Here is a 16,630-nt window from a genome sequence, read left to right as displayed (position 1 = left end):
AGAGTCCGGAAGGAGGGGTCTCAAATGGAGGAGGGAGCCCTGACTCAGAAGGTAGGGGCCATGGATACTCAGTGGACGGGGCGCCAAGGAATTGGATTAGGGTCCCTCAGGGGCTGTACACCTCAGACTAGGAGCGTCTTTCGATGCAGCTTCCAACTCCGGGGTCCCTTATAGGGCGGGGCCCAGCCTCCGCTCACTCTGGGACTGGTGGCAGCGCGGGCGGGCGGGGGAGGAGTCTTGGGCAGCCCCGCCTCCCTCCCTCCCTGCCGCTGGGGTTCGGGCAGGGGCGTCCACATCCCCCGGCAGCCGAGCCGGAGCCGGAGCCCGAGCAGGAGCCGGGCGGGGGCAGCGTAGGCCGGGGCTGGGCCGCGCCGGGCCGGGCCGGGCTGGGCTTAGCCGGGGCAGCCGGAGCCATGGAGTTCCGGCAAGACGAGTTTCGGAAGCTGGCGGGCCGCGCCCTGGGCCGCCTCCACCGGTGAGTGAGCGCTCGGTGGTAGGACCGCCCGGGCCCCCTGGACAGCGCGCTCACAGGGTCTCTTGCCTTTGCGTTTCTCGCACTGTCTCCGTCTCTGTCTGGACATTTCTCCCTCTCTGTCCTCGTTTCTCCATCTCGATCCCCATCTCTCTCTTCACTTGCTGTCTCCCATTTCAGGCTTTCTCTGCCTCGGTCTTTTCCTCCCTCTCCGTCTCTTTCATCTCCTTCCTTCTCTTTTCCCCATCTCTCTGTGTCTCTGTCTCGTGGGCTGAGGGCCTTCCTGCCTGCCTCTTTCTCTCCCACATCCTGCCTCTTCTCACCTCTTGGGGTTCCTCCTTTCTCTCTCTCTCAACCTATCTCCCTGGCAAGACTGCTCGGTATGTCTCTGTGTGAGTCTCTGTCCCCCTCGGCCCCTCCCTTTAATCCAAAGCTAAAGCGGATTGCAGAGGGTGGGGTGGGAGGATCCATGTGTCCTTGAGGGGGGTTAAGCCCAGAAGGGGCTGAGGCCCCAGCCTGAGGCCTAGGTTCCTGAGACGGTGGGAGCTGGGGGGGGGCGAGTCTAGGAGCTTAGGATACGTCTAAGGAAGGACCTCCCCCAGGGGAGACTAGCTGACCAGGGACTCCTCTGCTCTGTCTAGAGCAACTGGTCCTCCAGTTCCGTTGGAACCTAACCTCTGTTCTTCTAGACTGGATCAGAGGGATGGGGAAGCTGCTGTGACCTTGACCTCCCCCCCAACACCCACATCCCTACCCCTCCTTCCTTCTCGCCTCCTTTCACACTCAGCTCAAAATACTCCAGTGTGAAGAAGAAGAGAGAGATGCAGCCCCCACCTCCCTGCAGGGCCCCAGGAGGGCAAGGGAAGGGAACCTCCGAAATACTCCCGCCAACGTCTTCCTCCCCTTCCTCCCTGACTCTGGTCTTTGGGTCTCAGTGTTCCCAGATCTGGGTGTTCTCTGTCTCTGAGTATTTTTCAGTCTCTATCTACCCTTACCTCTCTGTGTCTTCTTCTTCATCCTTGCCCGTCTCCATCTCTGGCTCATCTATCCCCTCTGAGTTCTCCTCTGCCCTATCTAGATGTGTGTGGTGGGTCATCGGTTCAGTTTTTGCCCATCTCTGGTCTTTGAGTGGTGAAGATGTGGTGGGAGGGACTAGGGATGCCCAGACACCTGACCTTTCCCCCTCACCCTCCATGGATGAGACCCTTAGAGAGAACAGAGGCTAGCCTGGCTCTCCTGGGGAGAGCCTTAAGGGCAATGTGGGCGAGGGAGGCAGAGAAGGAGCAGATCTCAGAGAGAGGGATGTCTCTCAGGCCGAGCTGGGGCTGAAATGTGAAACCGAGAGAAGCTGAGAGGAACCGCAGCCCCCCCACATCCACCCCCCCGCCGGCGGCGGCGGTGGACGATCGATGAGCCACCGCAGCCGGAACCCGACACTCACCAATAAGTCGGGGCTGAAGCCTTTGGGCTGGGAGCTAGGAGGCCTGGGTTCCCGCCTGCCCCTGGTGGATGACCTTGGACATTCCCTGACCCTCTCTGCCCCATCCCTCAGTTGGTAGGGGCCCAATGAGAGGCTGGAGATGGGGCAACCCTAGTGACAGAATTGTTTCTTGTTCCTACTGAGGCCCAAGAAAGGAGTAGGAGCCATCCAAAGTCGCCTGGTGTTAGTGGAGGCCACACACTGAGGCTGCCTGTGTCCCTCAGTGTCCTTTGCCATTTCCTTTTGGGTGCACATCTCTCAATCTCCCCTTCTTTCTTTGTTCGCTTCTCTCTGCCTTTCCTATCTCCCTCTCGCTGTCTCTGGGCCCCCACATTCATCAACATCTCTGTTCTCCAACTTTGCTCTGAAATCCTTCCCCTTCTTCTCTTGGTCTCTACCCCCCCACCCCCACCCCCATCTCTCAGTCTGCCTTTTCCTAAGTATACCTGCTCTTCCCTTTGCCCCCTTTCTTTGGCTCTCTCCTGTCTTTCCTTGTCTCTTCGTGTCTCTCTTCTATTCTTTTCTTTCTCGCTTTAACTCTGTGTCTCTTCCACTCAGAATCTGTAGGTCCCTGGCTCTGCCCCTCCGTTTCCGCCTCTGCCCCCTTCTCTGTGGAGCCCTCCGCCGGAGGAGACCTGGGTCCGCGCCCCTGTCCTCTGCGTGTCCCTCCCCCGGAGGGGGCCTGGGTCCGCACCGGTGTTCTCTCCCCCACCCCAGTCCGTCTGGCCGTTCCCTCTTTCTCTGTGTCTCTTTAGCTCTCTCTTCCTCCCCCGTCTCTCTCGGGCTCCATCTGTTCTCAGCTCCTCTCCTGGCTCTGCTTCCTTCCCTCCTCCCGCTCCATCTCTCTCTGTCTTGTCTCTCTAGCTCTGGCTCTTGCCCCAGTCTCCTCCACACCTGCAGTCTCTGCCCATTCCCTCTGCGGGCTGTCCTCGACTTTCTTCCCCCCTGGTTGTCTCTCCCCCTTTGACTGTCTCTCCCTCTCTCTGTGTCTCTGTCTCGCTGAATCCCTGTTTCTCTGTCCTTGGGCCAGCTCATACAATCGTCATCCCAGGCTTACAGTCCGCCCCCGTTCACAAGAGCGCCCCATCTGTCTCTATGATAACCCCCCAGAATGGGCTCAGACACCAGGGGGCCCGGGGGCAACTGGGAGTAGGGAGAGGTCCCCATGGCCCCACCTGCTCAGATTAGGGGTCAGCTGTGAGCAAAGATCAGCGGTGGGAAGGTTTATTTATCAGCCTCAGCCAAGAAACAGCTGTTCCTGCGACACCTTCCCGCCAGCCTCCTTCACACCTTGGGCTGCTGAGTACATTTCTGGGAATGTGTGCGTGCTACCGCGGGGGCCGCTGGGACCTAGGAGGCCCGGCATCCAGTTCCCTTCCCCCCTCCCATGCCTCCCCAACCCCTCCCCCTCTTCCACCTCGCGTATCCGGGGCCTGTTCTAGGGGCTCTGAGGAAGCTGAGGGAACGAACGTGTGGGTCCACCAGGGGACTTGGCCAGCACAGGATGCCTGCCTGACCAGACGGATAGGACTGCTGAGATCTCAAGGGGGCAGGGGCTGGGGGACGACATACCTGGGTCCCAAGGAGGAGTGGGAGGGAAGGGAAACCTGGATCCCGGGAGGAGGGACGCCGGGATCCCGGAGGGAGAGGGGATTAGGGAATACCTGGAGAGTTCAGCACCGGGGGACAGCACGCCTGGGTCCCCCAAAGAGAGTCCTGAACAGCAGCTTCGCCTTCCACGGCCCAGGCTCCTGGAGAAACGGCAGGAGGGCGCTGAGACGCTAGAGTTGAGCGCGGAGGGCCGGCCGGTGGCTTCCAGCGGGGCTGCAGGGAGGCCGCGGCCAGTGCTGGACTGCACGTGCTGGGGGCTCCCCCGCCGGTACGTCATAGCCGTCATGAGCGGTCTGGGCTTCTGCATCAGCTTCGGCATACGCTGCAACCTGGGCGTGGCCATCGTGTCGATGGTGAACAACAGCACGGTGCACAAGGGCGGCCACGTGACCGTGCAGGTAAGCACCCTTCCCCTCTCCCCCGCCCCCGGCTCCCCATTGTCCCTCCCCACTCAGGCTTCTGCAGCTAAGACAGGCCTAGAGCGCGAGGGACCCGGGGTAGGAACAATCAGAGAGTCAGAGGGAGCCCGAGGCTCAGACAGCTAGAGGGACAAGGATGGGGAGGCACACGGTCATGAAAACCTAGAGACTCCGAGGCTCAGAGACCCTGGGAAGCAGAGATCTGGGGAATAAGAGGTAGACAGAGATATCAGGCCCCAGCGACGGACAGGTGGACGAAACAGGTACTCAACGACAAGAAACTCATGGAAGGAGACACAGACATAGCTACCCAGAGACACGGAGTATCTCGGAAATTCAAAGAAAACTAACTCAAAGTACAAGAATGGATTGCCAGAGATTGGGAGATATGGAGTGGTAGAGAGAGTCTCGAGGCCTCGGGGGCTGAGAGGGACAGAGAAACAGAGACTGAGACTTGCACAGAGACCCGAAGACTCCAGCGCCCAGAACAGTGCCGGGTACAGGTCGGGGCTGTGGAATGCTAGAGGATGAACCAAAAAAAAACCAAAATAAAACAAACTAAAACGACTCTGCTTGGAGGCTGGATCCAGGGACAATCACTGATTGGCTCCCTGCTGATGGGGGGGGGGGTTTCTTCTGTGCCCTGTACAGAAAGCCCAGTTCAGCTGGGACCCTGAGACCGTGGGCCTCATCCACGGTTCCTTCTTCTGGGGCTACATCGTCACCCAGATTCCCGGGGGCTTCATCTGCCAGAAGTTTGCGGCCAACAGGTGCGGGCGGAGCTGAGAGAGTTGGGCGTGCCAGCAGGGAAGGGGCGTGGCCAGAGGTCTCGGGGTGGGGCTAAGAGCTGCTCGGGGGCGGGGCCTGGCTCAGCCTCCCCGCTACTCTCTCCTCGGAACAGGGTCTTCGGCTTCGCCATAGTAGCCACGTCCACCCTCAACATGCTGATCCCCTCCGCTGCCCGTGTCCATTACGGCTGCGTCATCTTTGTGCGAATCCTTCAGGGGCTTGTGGAGGTGCGAGCCCCTCCCACTTCTACAAGCCCCGCCCACTACCAAACCCTCCCCTTTCTCTGAGGATCCGTCTTTCTCGGCCCCACCCTCTCAGTTTGGTCCCTTTCCCCAGTCCTCTGCCCTTTCTTTCTAGCACCGCCCCTCCAAACTAAGCCCCACCCCAATCCCTGACCCCATCCCTTGTGCCGCCCAATCCCCCCAGGGAGTCACGTACCCGGCCTGCCACGGGATCTGGAGTAAGTGGGCCCCGCCCCTGGAGCGTAGCCGTCTGGCAACCACGGCCTTTTGCGGTGAGAGGACTAGGGGATGCGCGGGGAGGGGGCGGCGAGGGGCCTGGCTGGACTGGCGCAGGGGGCATTTGGGTTTCTGGTAGGGTCCCAGGATCCGGTGCCCAGATTCCCAAAGGGGCGGGGTCTCTGGGGGAAGGGCATCCTGGTATCCCCGTAGGGGTGGGACTGGCCTTGGTCTTCCAGCTTGACTTCCTAGCCCCCGGCCCTGTCCCGCAGGCTCCTACGCTGGGGCTGTGGTCGCTATGCCCCTAGCTGGAGTCCTAGTCCAGTACTCGGGATGGAGCTCTGTGTTCTACGTCTATGGTGAGTGGGGAGCCGCGGGGCCGCTTTGGAAGGGGGGACGGCCTGGGGGTGAGGCTCGGACAGACAGCCAAGACTCAGCCCTCCCTGCTTCACCTGGCCGTCTCACCCTCGGCCCCCAGGAAGCTTCGGGATCTTCTGGTACCTCTTCTGGCTCCTGGTGTCCTACGAATCTCCGGCCCAGCACCCAAGCATCTCAGAGGAAGAGCGCAAGTACATTGAGGACGCGATCGGCGAGAGTGCCCGCCTCATGAATCCGCTCGTGGTCAGCCTGGGATGCCCAGGGACTCGGGAACCCGGGGCAGGGCCTTGGAAGGGAAAAGGGAGGACGCCTGCGACTGAGGGGAATGGGGAGGGAGGTGTTTCCTAGGGCCCGACAGGAGGGTGGGAAGACTCTTGACTTCCCAGGGACGGAACGCGGAGAGAGGGAGGAGGAAGGGGCCCAGAGTGCTGGGAGCAGGGCTGGGGGTGGAGGAAAGGACACCTGAGTCCTGAGGAACAGGAGTGGAGGAGGAGGGGCAGCGCCCCCGTGTAAACAGCCCTGTCGGCCTCAGTGTCCACTCTGCCTTCAATGCCCCTTCTCCGCCCGGCAGAAATTCAGCACGCCGTGGCGTCGCTTCTTCACATCCATGCCAGTCTACGCCATCATCGTGGCCAACTTCTGTCGGAGCTGGACGTTCTACTTGCTGCTGATCTCTCAGCCTGCCTATTTTGAGGAGGTCTTCGGGTTTGAGATCAGCAAGGTGGGTGCCCTGCCTCGTCCCGCCCCGCCCTCTGCCGTCCCCAACGGAGCAGTAGCCGAAGGGGAAGAAGAAACCTTACCTGGGATCCAGCTCTGGGACGGAGAGGGGAATGCCAAGTGCAGGAAGGAAAGACTAGACAGGGGACCAGCCGAGCACCTGGGGGGGGGAGGTCCTGGGGGTTCCCCAGGGCGGGGAAGAGGCCCAACGGGCTCCCTCCCTCTCCTCTTCCTCCTACCCCTCACTCCACAGGTGGGCCTGGTGTCCGCGCTCCCGCACCTCGTGATGACTATAGTGGTCCCCATCGGGGGCCAGATCGCAGACTTCCTGAGAAGCCGCCACATTATGTCCACCACCAACGTTCGCAAGATGATGAATTGCGGGGGTGAGAAGCGGTCTGGGGCAGTGGAAGGGCTTGGACTGGGGTCCAGGATACCCGGGCAGGGGGAGGCAAGAAGGGGCCTTCTTCCCGACCCTCTGACCCCTGGGTCCTCGAGGGGGTGGGGCTAGGGCGGGCACGCCTGGGTCTCTGAGGGGGCAGCCAGGACTCCTGGGTCCTCACAGGCTTCGGCATGGAGGCCACATTGCTTCTGGTCGTCGGCTACTCTCACTCCAAGGGCGTAGCCATCTCCTTCTTGGTCTTGGCGGTGGGCTTCAGCGGCTTCGCTATCTCTGGTGAGGCCTGAGGTCGGGCTAGGTCTGGGGGAGAGGAGTAGTGAGGGCCCCTTCTCAAGCTGGACAGAGTCTCAGGAGGCTCTGGCTGCCCCCAGGCTTCAACGTGAACCACTTGGACATCGCCCCACGCTATGCCAGCATCCTCATGGGCATCTCCAACGGCGTGGGCACCCTCAGCGGCATGGTGTGTCCCATCATCGTGGGGGCCATGACCAAGCACAAGGTAAGGGCCAAGTCCCCACCTGCACCTGCCTCTGCTTCTCCTTGGTTCTCAGACAGTCTGCCTGACTATTTCTCTTGGAATCTCACTGGCTCTTTCTTTTCCCACTCTCTCTATTTCCCTGTGTTTTTGGAAACCCTCTGTTTCTCCCGGTCTCTTGCTTTGGTCTCTCTGTCTCTCTCCCCTTTCTCTGCATTTCCCTACCTTCTACCTGTCTCTTCCCCTTTCTCTCGAGTCTCTCTCTGTTGCTATGTGTTTCTTCCCTATCCCTGTCTCTCTTCCCTCCAACTCTCTCGTCTCTATCTCCCTCTTCATCTCTCCCTCCACCCCGAGTGGGTTCGATTCTGTCTCCTCCCACATCCCTCCTTCTCCCTGTGTTTTTTTCCTGTTTTCCCACATCTCTCTCTGCTGTGTTTGCCTTCTTTATTTCCCCCCATATCTTTCCCTCTCTCCTGGATCACTCTGTCTCTCTCTCTCCCCATGTTCCTCCCTCTTCCCTACAATCTTCCTCTAAATCTCTCCCCCATCTCTGTCTCTCCCCCGTTTCTCTCTCCTTCCCCCATATTCCTCCCTCTCCTCTCCCCCCATATTCCTCCCTCTCCTCTCCCCCATCTCTCCCCCTATATTCTCCCTCTCCTCCCCCCCATCCTCGTCTCTCCCTTGTCTCTCCCCCATCTCCCTCCTTCTCCTTTCCCCCATCTCTCCCTCCATATTCTTCCCTCTCCTCTCTCCCATCTTCCTTTCCTCTTCCCCACCCCTGTCTCTCTCATCTTTCCCCCCATCCTCCCTCTCCTCTCCCACATCTCTCTCCCCCCATATTCCTCCCTCTCCTCTCCCCCATCTCTCCCCCTATATTCTCCCTCTCCTCCCCCCCATCCTCGTCTCTCCCTTGTCTCTCCCCCATCTCCCTCCTTCTCCTTTCCCCCATCTCTCCCTCCATATTCTTCCCTCTCCTCTCTCCCATCTTCCTTTCCTCTTCCCCACCCCTGTCTCTCTCATCTTTCCCCCCATCCTCCCTCTCCTCTCCCACATCTCTCTCCCCCCATATTCCTCCCTCTCCTCTCCCCCATCTCTCCCCCTATATTCTCCCTCTCCTCCCCCCCATCCTCGTCTCTCCCTTGTCTCTCCCCCATCTCCCTCCTTCTCCTTTCCCCCATCTCTCCCTCCATATTCTTCCCTCTCCTCTCTCCCATCTTCCTTTCCTCTTCCCCACCCCTGTCTCTCTCATCTTTCCCCCCATCCTCCCTCTCCTCTCCCACATCTCTCTCCCCCCATATTACTCCCTCTCCTCTCCCCCATATTCCTCCCTCTCCTCTTCCCCATCTCCCCCCATGTTCCTCCCTCTCCTCCATCCCTGTCTCTCCCTCGTCTCTCCCCCCAATATTCCTCTCTCCTCTCTCCCATTTCTCTCTCCACCCATTTTCCTCCCTCTCCCCTCCTCCACCTCTCCCCCATATTCCTCCCTCTCCTCTCCCTCATCCCTGTCTGTCCTTTGTCTCTCTTTCTCCATATTCTTTCCTCTCCCCTCCTGCCTCCTCCATATCTCTCTCCCTTCCTGTCTCTGGCTCCCTCTGCGTGCCTTCCTCCCTGCCTGCATCCCGGCGGCAGACCCGGGAGGAGTGGCAGTCGGTGTTCCTCATCGCTTCCCTGGTGCACTATGGGGGAGTTTTGTTCTATGGCATCTTCGCCTCTGGGGAGAAGCAGCCATGGGCGGAGCCCGAGGAGCTGAGCGAAGAGAAGTCGGGCCTTGTCCAACATGATCAGCTAGCGGCCAGTAGTGATGAGAGCGATGGCCCAGATGACCCTGCCTTCTCCTATGCTGCTGCCTCTGGGGAGCCGGCTGCACCGGGAGCCCCACCAGGCCCGGGCCCAGCGCTGGGTCCTGGGCCCCCACCCTCCTACGGGGCCACCGGGAGAAGTCCTGCCCCACCCTCCTGGCCCCCAACTCCGAGGGACTACTGATGCCCCCATCCCGACGCTGTCCAGGGCCCCAGGACTCCATTCCCAGTGGTTTCAAGTCACCCAGTTACCCCAAATCGCACTTCGATGTTTCTGCAGGGCTGCAGACTGGCAGTTTCCAGGACCCCCAAAAGGCCTTCTGGGTCTCTAAGCACCCCCTTCCCCTTTGCCTTTGTGGGTTTATGAGCCTCCCACAGCCCCAGTAATAAGGTTCCCTAGCATATCCTTTTCTTCTCAGTCAACAGATCTAACGGGCTTGACTGTTGGTTTCAAGGCTAGTCCTTCTCAGGGGACACTCCAAAGCCTCCCTCAGTTTCCCAGGGGTTTCTAGACCGTTCCCCCCCCCCCCAATCACTCCGGAGGACAGTCCCATCATCCCAATCTTCAGAGATTTCAGCCTAAACCTTGGAATCAGGGGCCTTTCATGTGAGTTTCAAAATCCCTTCTCCAGGAAATTCGATTTCCCCCCTTCCTCTTTGCTCAGTTGAATTTTTGCCAATCACAGGAGAGGGTGGGGCCGAAGCCCCGCCCATTCCTCCTCCCCCCTCCCAATCCATTCCAGGGATTGATTCTCACCAGCGTTTCTATCAAAGAGCAGCGGTTTCAAACTCTCCTCTAGCAACGCCCCGACTTTCCCCAGCTATTTCTTAGGGCCCTTCTGCTACAGCACTAACCAGTTGCCAGTTTTAACCGCCCCCCTTCATGGTAAGAGGAGATTTTGAAACTGCAACAGAGACCCCTCAGACCCCCTCAAGCCTCAGGCTCTCGTAGAAAAACCATCATCGCTCCATCAGTTGTGGTTTCAAAGGTTTCCTACAAACAAAACCAAACTGGGGCCTTCTCAGACTTCCTAATGGTGGTGTCCAGGTCCCCAGGAGCCACGTAGAGGGCGGTCTGGAGTTGAGCCCCGAGTATCCTCCCCCGACCCTGGCCCCGCTAGCCTGCGCCTGTCCAGCTGAGGGGGCCCTTGGCAGTCGCATTCACAGATGGTCTGAGGCTCCCTTGCACTTTATTACGCCCCTCCCCGCTTCCACCCTCCCGGTCAGGGGCCTTCGCTGTGGTCTCCCAAGCTTATTTCCAAGGCCTTCTGGGCAGGAGGGAATTACAGCCGGGCCCCTTGCCTTCCTAGTCCAAGGTTGACTATGGTCCCGGAAGACTCTGACTGGGGCGAGGGTGGAGGGGCCAGTTTGTGAGTGTGTGAGTGTGTGCCAGGTCTGGTCAAAATAAAATACTGTCGTGTCAATGTAGACCTAGGTGTGGCCCCAGATATCTGGACCTTCAGCCTCCTTCGCGCCCTTCTACATCCTCTTCCCAGAGCCTTCAGATCCCCTCCTCAGCCCCCTCACTGATCAAACCATACAGTCAGGCGGAGAAAGAGGAAAGCGGGACCAGTTCTGGGGACGACCCTTTTTAATTCTGAGTCAATAGGGTCCCCAGGAACGGAAGCCAAAGCACTTCAGACTCGCCCCGCCACCGCCCCGTTTCAGGACTACAAGCGCAAAGCACGCTGGGTAAAAGCCAGAGTTCGGGGGCCCCCAGCCCCTGGGGCCCCCCCTCTCTGCTAGGCTTGGGCTCACACGAAATTGTTGGGCAGAGCAGCTGGGGAGAGCGGCTCCAGGCGCGGCGGCGACGAGGTCCGGCCCGGAGGCGGGGGCAACTTGGGAGGCAGAGGGGGCGTGCTGGGTGGCTGCTTGGTGGCGATGTGGGAGGGAACCCATGCGTCCGGGGCGTAAAAGTGGAGGTCATAAGGATCCTTCGGGGCGTCCAGGTGGAGAGCTTTGGGAGACATTAGGGGTAGGAGAGTTCAGCTCGTCCCCTTTCCCAATCCGACTTGCTTGCGCAAGTGTGTGTGGGAGGGGCGGGGGGGGGGAAGCTGCCTTTAGAAACCCCCGAGTTCCACCCCCCACCCCACCCTATGGTACTGATGGGGAAACTGAGGCTCAGAGAAGGGAAGCAGTGTCATTTGCCCAAGGTCTCTGGGGAAGGAAATGACCGAACCCAGGACTCAAACATGGGTCTCCTGATATCAAAGCCAGTTCTTGTCTCAGGACATTATCCACCACCACTACATCCTCTGCCCCCAACACACCTAGAATCGTAGATGTAGAGCTAGAGAAGACAGCAGAGCTTATGTAGTCCGTTCCCCTCATTTTACGCATTAAGAAACCAGGTCAGAAAATGAAGTCTAACATACCCAAAAGAGAAGTGACGGAGGATATCCAGGACTCGAACCCAGGGCCTAAGACTTCAAATCTAACTTTCCACTACGAGAAAATGCCTCCCGACGGTTGTGACACTAGTGCGGTCGCCCCCCTCCCTTACTGGTTTTACCAAAGCTCTTCTTCCTTCCCCTTTGACGGCTGGTGCTGCCTTTTCCCTTCTCCCCCAAATGAAAAGGAAACTGAATGTGGCGGCTGTGCTGTTTTAATGAAGAGAAGGAAGAGGGAGGGAGGGAGGCCTCTAGCTCCTGAAGTAATGTGGGCAGGGCCTAACTGGGATGTGGGGTGGGGCCTTGTAGAGGAGGCTGGGTTTTCGCTCACCTGGTTCGTCGCTGTCGTCTGGCAGCCGGTGGTGTCCAAAGGGCCTAGAACGTGCAGCCCGGCGGTATATACACCAAAGGAGAAGGAAAACTCCGAGTAGGAGTCCGGTACCAGCCAGGAAGAGGCACAGAGCCCCGCCTCCCGCGCCGCGGGGCCTACCCACCAGGGTCACACCTGCAGGGAGCCCGGGTTGGGAGTAAGGCTCAGCGAGCAAATCCTCTTGCGCCCACAGGCCTGGGGTCTCTAGTGGACTCGGACGTCCCCTCTCCCAGCTCTGGTCCCTCAGGGATCCCAGGTGTCCTGTATCTCGGTCCCCGGCCACTTGTTCTAAGGTGACGTAGCTAGTCACCTTTCTCAGGGCCGCAGGCTTCCGGTTCCTCAAGCCCTGGACCTAAGATGACCCAGACCATTCATTTCTCTTGGCCAAAGGCTTCTATGGCCATAGGTCCATCACCTGGACCGAAGTTGATCTATCCATCTCCTTCTCCCCCCATTTCCAGTCGCTTCCGGCCTCCGTCCTGGGCCACAGAGGCGACCCTGTCATCGCCCTCTCTCCTCACTCTCAGGCCCTCCCGAACTTCAGTCTCTGGCCACAGAGTTGGCCCAGCCACCGCCCACTCTCTCCACTCCCAGCCTCCTCCTGGGTCCCAAACTGAGTCTCACCAGTCTCCTGAACCCTCTCCACTACGATGATGGTATTCACAGTGTCGCTCCCACGTCTCCGCTGAAGAGGTCTGGCCCGAATTGGTGGACCAGAGGGAGGAGGGGGTTCCAGGAGCCGGGCGGCTGCAGGGAGTGGGTTCTGAGGGTAGTTTGAGGGTTGGCGATCTGATGGACGGAATTCTTGGTAGGGAGTCTCGGGTGACCCAGAGTGGGAAGTCATGGAAGATTCTAAGTAAGGGGTTTCTGGGGAGTTGGCGCTGGCTGTGGCAGATGATTCCATATGGGACATTTCTGAAGGTACAGGGCTGGGGGTTGCGTAGGATTCTGGGTGGGGTGTTTCTGGACCGTCAGACTGAAGAACGGGGGATGATAGATGGGGAGTCTCTGGGGGGTCAGGGATAAGGGTCGCAGGAGATTCGAATTGCATAGGTCCTGGGGGTTCAGAGCTAGGGGTCCCGGGAGCTGGGTGGGCAGTCTTTGAGGGCTCAAAATGCGGGACACTGGTAGGTTCTGGGGAGGAAATTTTCAGAGAAAGATTGGAGGCCTCTCGGGATTCAGAGAGGGGAGTCTCGGAGAGGTCAGGACTGGGACTGGCCTGGGATTCTGGGTGTATAGCTGAGGAGTCAGAAGTGTAGGGTTCTGGCTGTAAAATCTCAGGGACTCTAGGGATCTCGGTTGCATGGGATGCTGGCTGAGAAGGTACTGGCGGGATAGAGGCAGAGACCTTCGGGGATTCTGGCTGTACACCCTCAGGAGAAGCAGGGCCCAGGCTTTCGTAGGATTCTGGCTGCGAAGTTTTGGGAGGGGTCGGGTGGGGGACTTCTGGCGATTCTGACCGCTGAGGGGTCGAGGCTGGGGTCTCTGGAGGAGAAGTCGCTCCAGGGACAACCCCGCCCTCAGCGTTGTGCTGCTTCGAGGGCTCGGGAGGCTGCGAAGCTGAGGGGGCTGCCTCCAAACCTGAGGAACTCAGATGGAGGAGTAGGAAGACGAAGAAGAACCACAGAGATCTCATGGTGCACAAACTGAGCTTTCACCTATGCGGGCGAAATTGGTGAAGTCCTGGAGCTGGAGCCACACCCGGGGCTGTCCCCACCCTCAGTCGCTCCTATTGGTCCTCAGGTCCCCATTTCCTCCCTCCCCCTCCAATGCCTCTGGGGGAGGTGGGGGGGAGGTGGGGGACCAGTACGCTAACTAGGAGGGAAGGGTGAGGCTGAACTACAACTCCCAGTGGGCTCGCTGGCGCCAGAGCTCGCAAATCGAAGAGACTGGAGTGCCGAGCATCATGGGAATTGTAGTCGGCCTACTTCCCTGAGAAGTGTTGGTCCCCGAAGGGCGAGGTCTGGAGGGGCTAGAGGGTTGAGACATATCTTCTGGTTCCCCCGTCCTCGACCCTAATCACTGTCAGGGTCTTCTCAGTTAGGTCCGGGGAGTGGAAGCAGGGAGCTGGTGGGCAACGGCCCTCCCCCGTTGCCCCCATACCCCGAGGGACCCAGCGGGCTTTCACTTGTTTACAATCGAAGTTGCTCGGAGACCCGCTAGGGAAGAAGACGCGGGGTCCCCAAGGGGCGGAGGCTGGGGGGAGGGGAAGCCTGTGTACCAGAAGGCGAGGGGCTCTGGGGGTCCAAAATCCTCCGTAGGGGTGGGAAGTGGGGATGCCCTGGGTGGGGAACAGGGTGGAGAGAGCAGCATTTGGAATCCGAGGGGCTGGATTCAAATGCTGGCTCGGCCACTTATTTCCGTCTTGTGTGACCTTGGTCAAGTCAACCTCTCTGAGCATCAGTTTCACCACCTCTAAAATCAGCGTTGGAGGTGACCTCTAAGATCCCTTAGGGATCCTTCTATGATGCAATGATCCCTTCACGGGGCGGGACAACAGTCTGCACTGTTGGGTGCTTCATTTGGGGACAGTTGGGTCCAGCCTGGGCACCAGAGGGGTGCCGAGGGGGATCCTGAGCCACTGGGACGCTTCGGTTATTTGGTGAGGATCCCTGGATCCCTCATGAGAAGGAGGTTGGGGAGGAGAGAGCCAGGACCAGTGGGTCCCTGGATGGGGAGTTTTGAATAGATTGCTTTGGGGTGGGGTGAGGGCAGACCGAGCTCCTGGGTTCCTTATTGGGGCTGGCGTCGGGGTGCGGGGTCCTTACCTGAGGGTCAGCGACGAAGCAACAGCAGCAGCAGCAGCAGCAGCGGGTGGTGTAGAAAACTGGACGCGGACAGGTGAGCTGTGGAGACAAGGATACAGGCGGGGCCTTGGGGAGGGGGTGACGCACCTGACTATCCTTCCCTTGAGAACTCGGGTGCCTGGCGACCGGGCCTGCTCTTAAAGGAACAGAGCTGGGAAGGGGGCGACAAGGTTCCCTGGATGTTCAGCCCCACGCTGGGGGACCCAGGCATTCTTTCCCTCCCCCTTTCCTGGGGAATCCAGATGTTATTCCCTCTTCCCATCTCTGACCCTTGCTCTTGGGACCTTGTAGCGCCCCGCGAGTCCACTTGGCGGTCACATTTCTACTGGGCAGAGGAGGTGTCATGCCTTGACTCACTTAGGCCCTGAGTTGTGGCACGGAGTGGGTGGTTTACAATGTTCAGGGAGAAGAGATTCGCTCCGCCACTCTGTCCCGCGTTCCCAAAGCCGGTTGTCTCCTTGAGGCGGCTCTCACTATAGACCTGACCTGTCCGTACTGTTACCGGACCCTTTCGTCGGACCACCTCTCCCTCTCTCCTTTCCCACTCCTCTCTCTCCCTGTCGGTTCCTCAATTTCTCTATTGATCCTGTGTCTAGTCCAGGCTGCCTGACCATTCCTCTCTTCCTCTTCCTGGTGGTTCCTCTATGACTGTCTCTCCCTGTGGTTCTCTCTCTGATGGTCTGAACGTCGAACCGACCTTTCCTGATGAGTCTGTCTTGCTCTATCTATGTCTCCCTCTAATCACCCATTCTCCGTCTCTCTGCTGGCTACCTGTCCCCTCATTTCTTTCCCTCTAGCCATCCCCGCCTCCCCACCCCAACCCTGGCCCCTCCCGGGCCCAATTAGGGCCCGATTCCGGCTCAGGCTCGCTCGGCCTCCCCCGCTCTGTGCTGCTCATTACCGGCGGCAGAGTCTAATGAGGCTGGGGGCGGCGTGACCCTGCAGCCCTGCTCGGCCCAGGCCTGCGTCAGCGAGGGCCTTTATAAGGGCTTTGGGGGTGGCGGAGATAGGCTGCGCCTCGCTCCGGACAGAACAGGACGTTGGTACGGGCTGGGCCTGCCAGGAGACTGGAAGGGGGTTGGGGAGATGGCCGGAGTCGCTGAGCAGGACTTGTGTCCCCCACAGGTGATGGAGAACCCCAAAAGCCGGGGGCGCCGCCGGTGCGGGCTACTGCTGCTGCTGCTGCTGTTGCTGCCTGGGATTCCCGGCGCCACCGGGGCTGTTTTGTCTCGCCCTGAGAGCCCCAGGTGGGTATGGGGGTGCGGACCTGAGGTACTCTCCCAGGCCACACGCAGAGACCCTGAGAGGTACACAGGAACCCCGGACTCGCAGAGTTACATGGGTTGAGAGACCTACAGAGACAGAGACAGGTTGAGAGACTGACTGCGTGTGACTGACAGGGAAGAGATAGACCCCTAGAGATAGCAACATAGCGAAACTGAGAGAGAAGCAGAGGTGAAGCTGAGAGACACTCTCAGAGTGACAAGAAGAGGACACCAAAGACGGCTTGAGACAGAGAGCGGGAAACTGGGGTGACACACTGGGCTGGGGCTGCTCAGAGAGCTGGAAAGGGACCAGGAAACAGGCTGGGGAGGCAGGAGCGTGGCCACGGACTTCTCCGGCGGGGATCCCAGTGGTCGTGGTCTCCTTCCTCTCTGAGACTGATTGGGATGGAGGAAGCCGGGGATGGGGAGCCTGGGTGCCTATCTCTCACTCTCCCTCCACCCACCCCACGCCCCTTGCAGCTCGTGGTTCCCGCGGCTCCCGCCTCCCGCCTCTTTGACCCTTCGGGACTGGAGTCTTGAGCTGACGGGGGAGGCAGGCCCCGCCCGGGCCCCAGGGCCTCGCCCCCAGATCGAGCCCCGCCCCCACGGCCCCGCCCCGAGCGCGGGACCCCAACGGCGACTGGTGGTGGCGGACGACGCCGCTTTTCGGGAGCGGGCTCGCCTGCTGGCGGCCCTGGAGCGGCGCCGCTGGCTTAATTCCTACATGCACAAGCTCCTGGTGGTCGGCGATGCGGCCTCCGACCGACGCTGAGCTTCCACCCAACGCCCCCTCCCAATAA

The 16,630-nt window shown here is 59.9% G+C and overlaps 2 protein-coding genes across 3 annotated transcripts; one reads left to right on the top strand and one right to left on the bottom strand.

Moving 5' to 3' along the window:
• Nucleotides 1-3,845: 3,845 nt before the first annotated feature.
• On the top strand, nucleotides 3,846-10,428 carry SLC17A7 (solute carrier family 17 member 7). The gene is made up of 11 exons (XM_036742570.1): nucleotides 3,846-3,961; nucleotides 4,634-4,752; nucleotides 4,884-4,998; nucleotides 5,198-5,285; nucleotides 5,502-5,588; nucleotides 5,708-5,850; nucleotides 6,179-6,328; nucleotides 6,578-6,710; nucleotides 6,890-7,000; nucleotides 7,096-7,223; nucleotides 8,829-10,428. The coding sequence occupies exons 1-11, from the start codon at nucleotides 3,848-3,850 to the stop codon at nucleotides 9,180-9,182; spliced, it is 1,542 nt and encodes a 513-aa protein (XP_036598465.1). The 5' UTR covers nucleotides 3,846-3,847; the 3' UTR covers nucleotides 9,183-10,428.
• A 191-nt stretch (nucleotides 10,429-10,619) lies between these two features.
• On the bottom strand, nucleotides 10,620-13,394 carry GFY (golgi associated olfactory signaling regulator). 2 transcript variants are annotated; one of them, XM_036747715.1, is made up of 3 exons: nucleotides 12,383-13,394; nucleotides 11,720-11,893; nucleotides 10,620-10,955 (listed from the first exon to the last, which is right to left on the bottom strand). In XM_036747715.1, the coding sequence occupies exons 1-3, from the start codon at nucleotides 13,392-13,394 to the stop codon at nucleotides 10,753-10,755; spliced, it is 1,389 nt and encodes a 462-aa protein (XP_036603610.1). In that variant the 3' UTR covers nucleotides 10,620-10,752. The 2 variants fall into 2 exon arrangements, 1 of the variants encoding a protein (XP_036603610.1); XR_005009654.1 differs by lacking the exons at nucleotides 11,720-11,893; nucleotides 12,383-13,394 and adding an exon at nucleotides 11,374-11,556 and having other exon boundaries at nucleotides 10,867-10,955.
• Between the last annotated feature and the right edge of the window lie 3,236 nt (nucleotides 13,395-16,630).

Source organism: Trichosurus vulpecula, chromosome 2, assembly GCF_011100635.1.
Source record: "Trichosurus vulpecula isolate mTriVul1 chromosome 2, mTriVul1.pri, whole genome shotgun sequence".
NCBI classification, from domain to species: Eukaryota; Metazoa; Chordata; class Mammalia; order Diprotodontia; family Phalangeridae; genus Trichosurus; species Trichosurus vulpecula.
The sequence above is the reverse complement of the archived record's forward strand: the minus strand, read 5'-3'. Positions and strand labels throughout refer to the sequence as shown.

What these genes read in the sequence shown, in the direction of transcription:
- GFY (XM_036747715.1), bottom strand. Translation starts at nt 13,394, where the DNA reads ATGAGATCTCTGTGGTTCTTCTTCGTCTTCCTACTCCTCCATCTGAGT. An exon ending in GGAGAGGGTTCAGGAGACTG is followed by an intron (nt 11,894 to 12,382) that starts GTGAGACTCAGT and finishes GGCTCCCTGCAG; the next exon opens with GTGTGACCCTGGTGGGTAGG. An exon ending in AGACGACAGCGACGAACCAG is followed by an intron (nt 10,956 to 11,719) that starts GTGAGCGAAAAC and finishes TGTCTCCCAAAG; the next exon opens with CTCTCCACCTGGACGCCCCG.
- SLC17A7 (XM_036742570.1), top strand. Translation starts at nt 3,848, where the DNA reads ATGAGCGGTCTGGGCTTCTGCATCAGCTTCGGCATACGCTGCAACCTG. An exon ending in GCCTCATGAATCCGCTCGTG is followed by an intron (nt 5,851 to 6,178) that starts GTCAGCCTGGGA and finishes TCCGCCCGGCAG; the next exon opens with AAATTCAGCACGCCGTGGCG. An exon ending in GGGCCATGACCAAGCACAAG is followed by an intron (nt 7,224 to 8,828) that starts GTAAGGGCCAAG and finishes TCCCGGCGGCAG; the next exon opens with ACCCGGGAGGAGTGGCAGTC.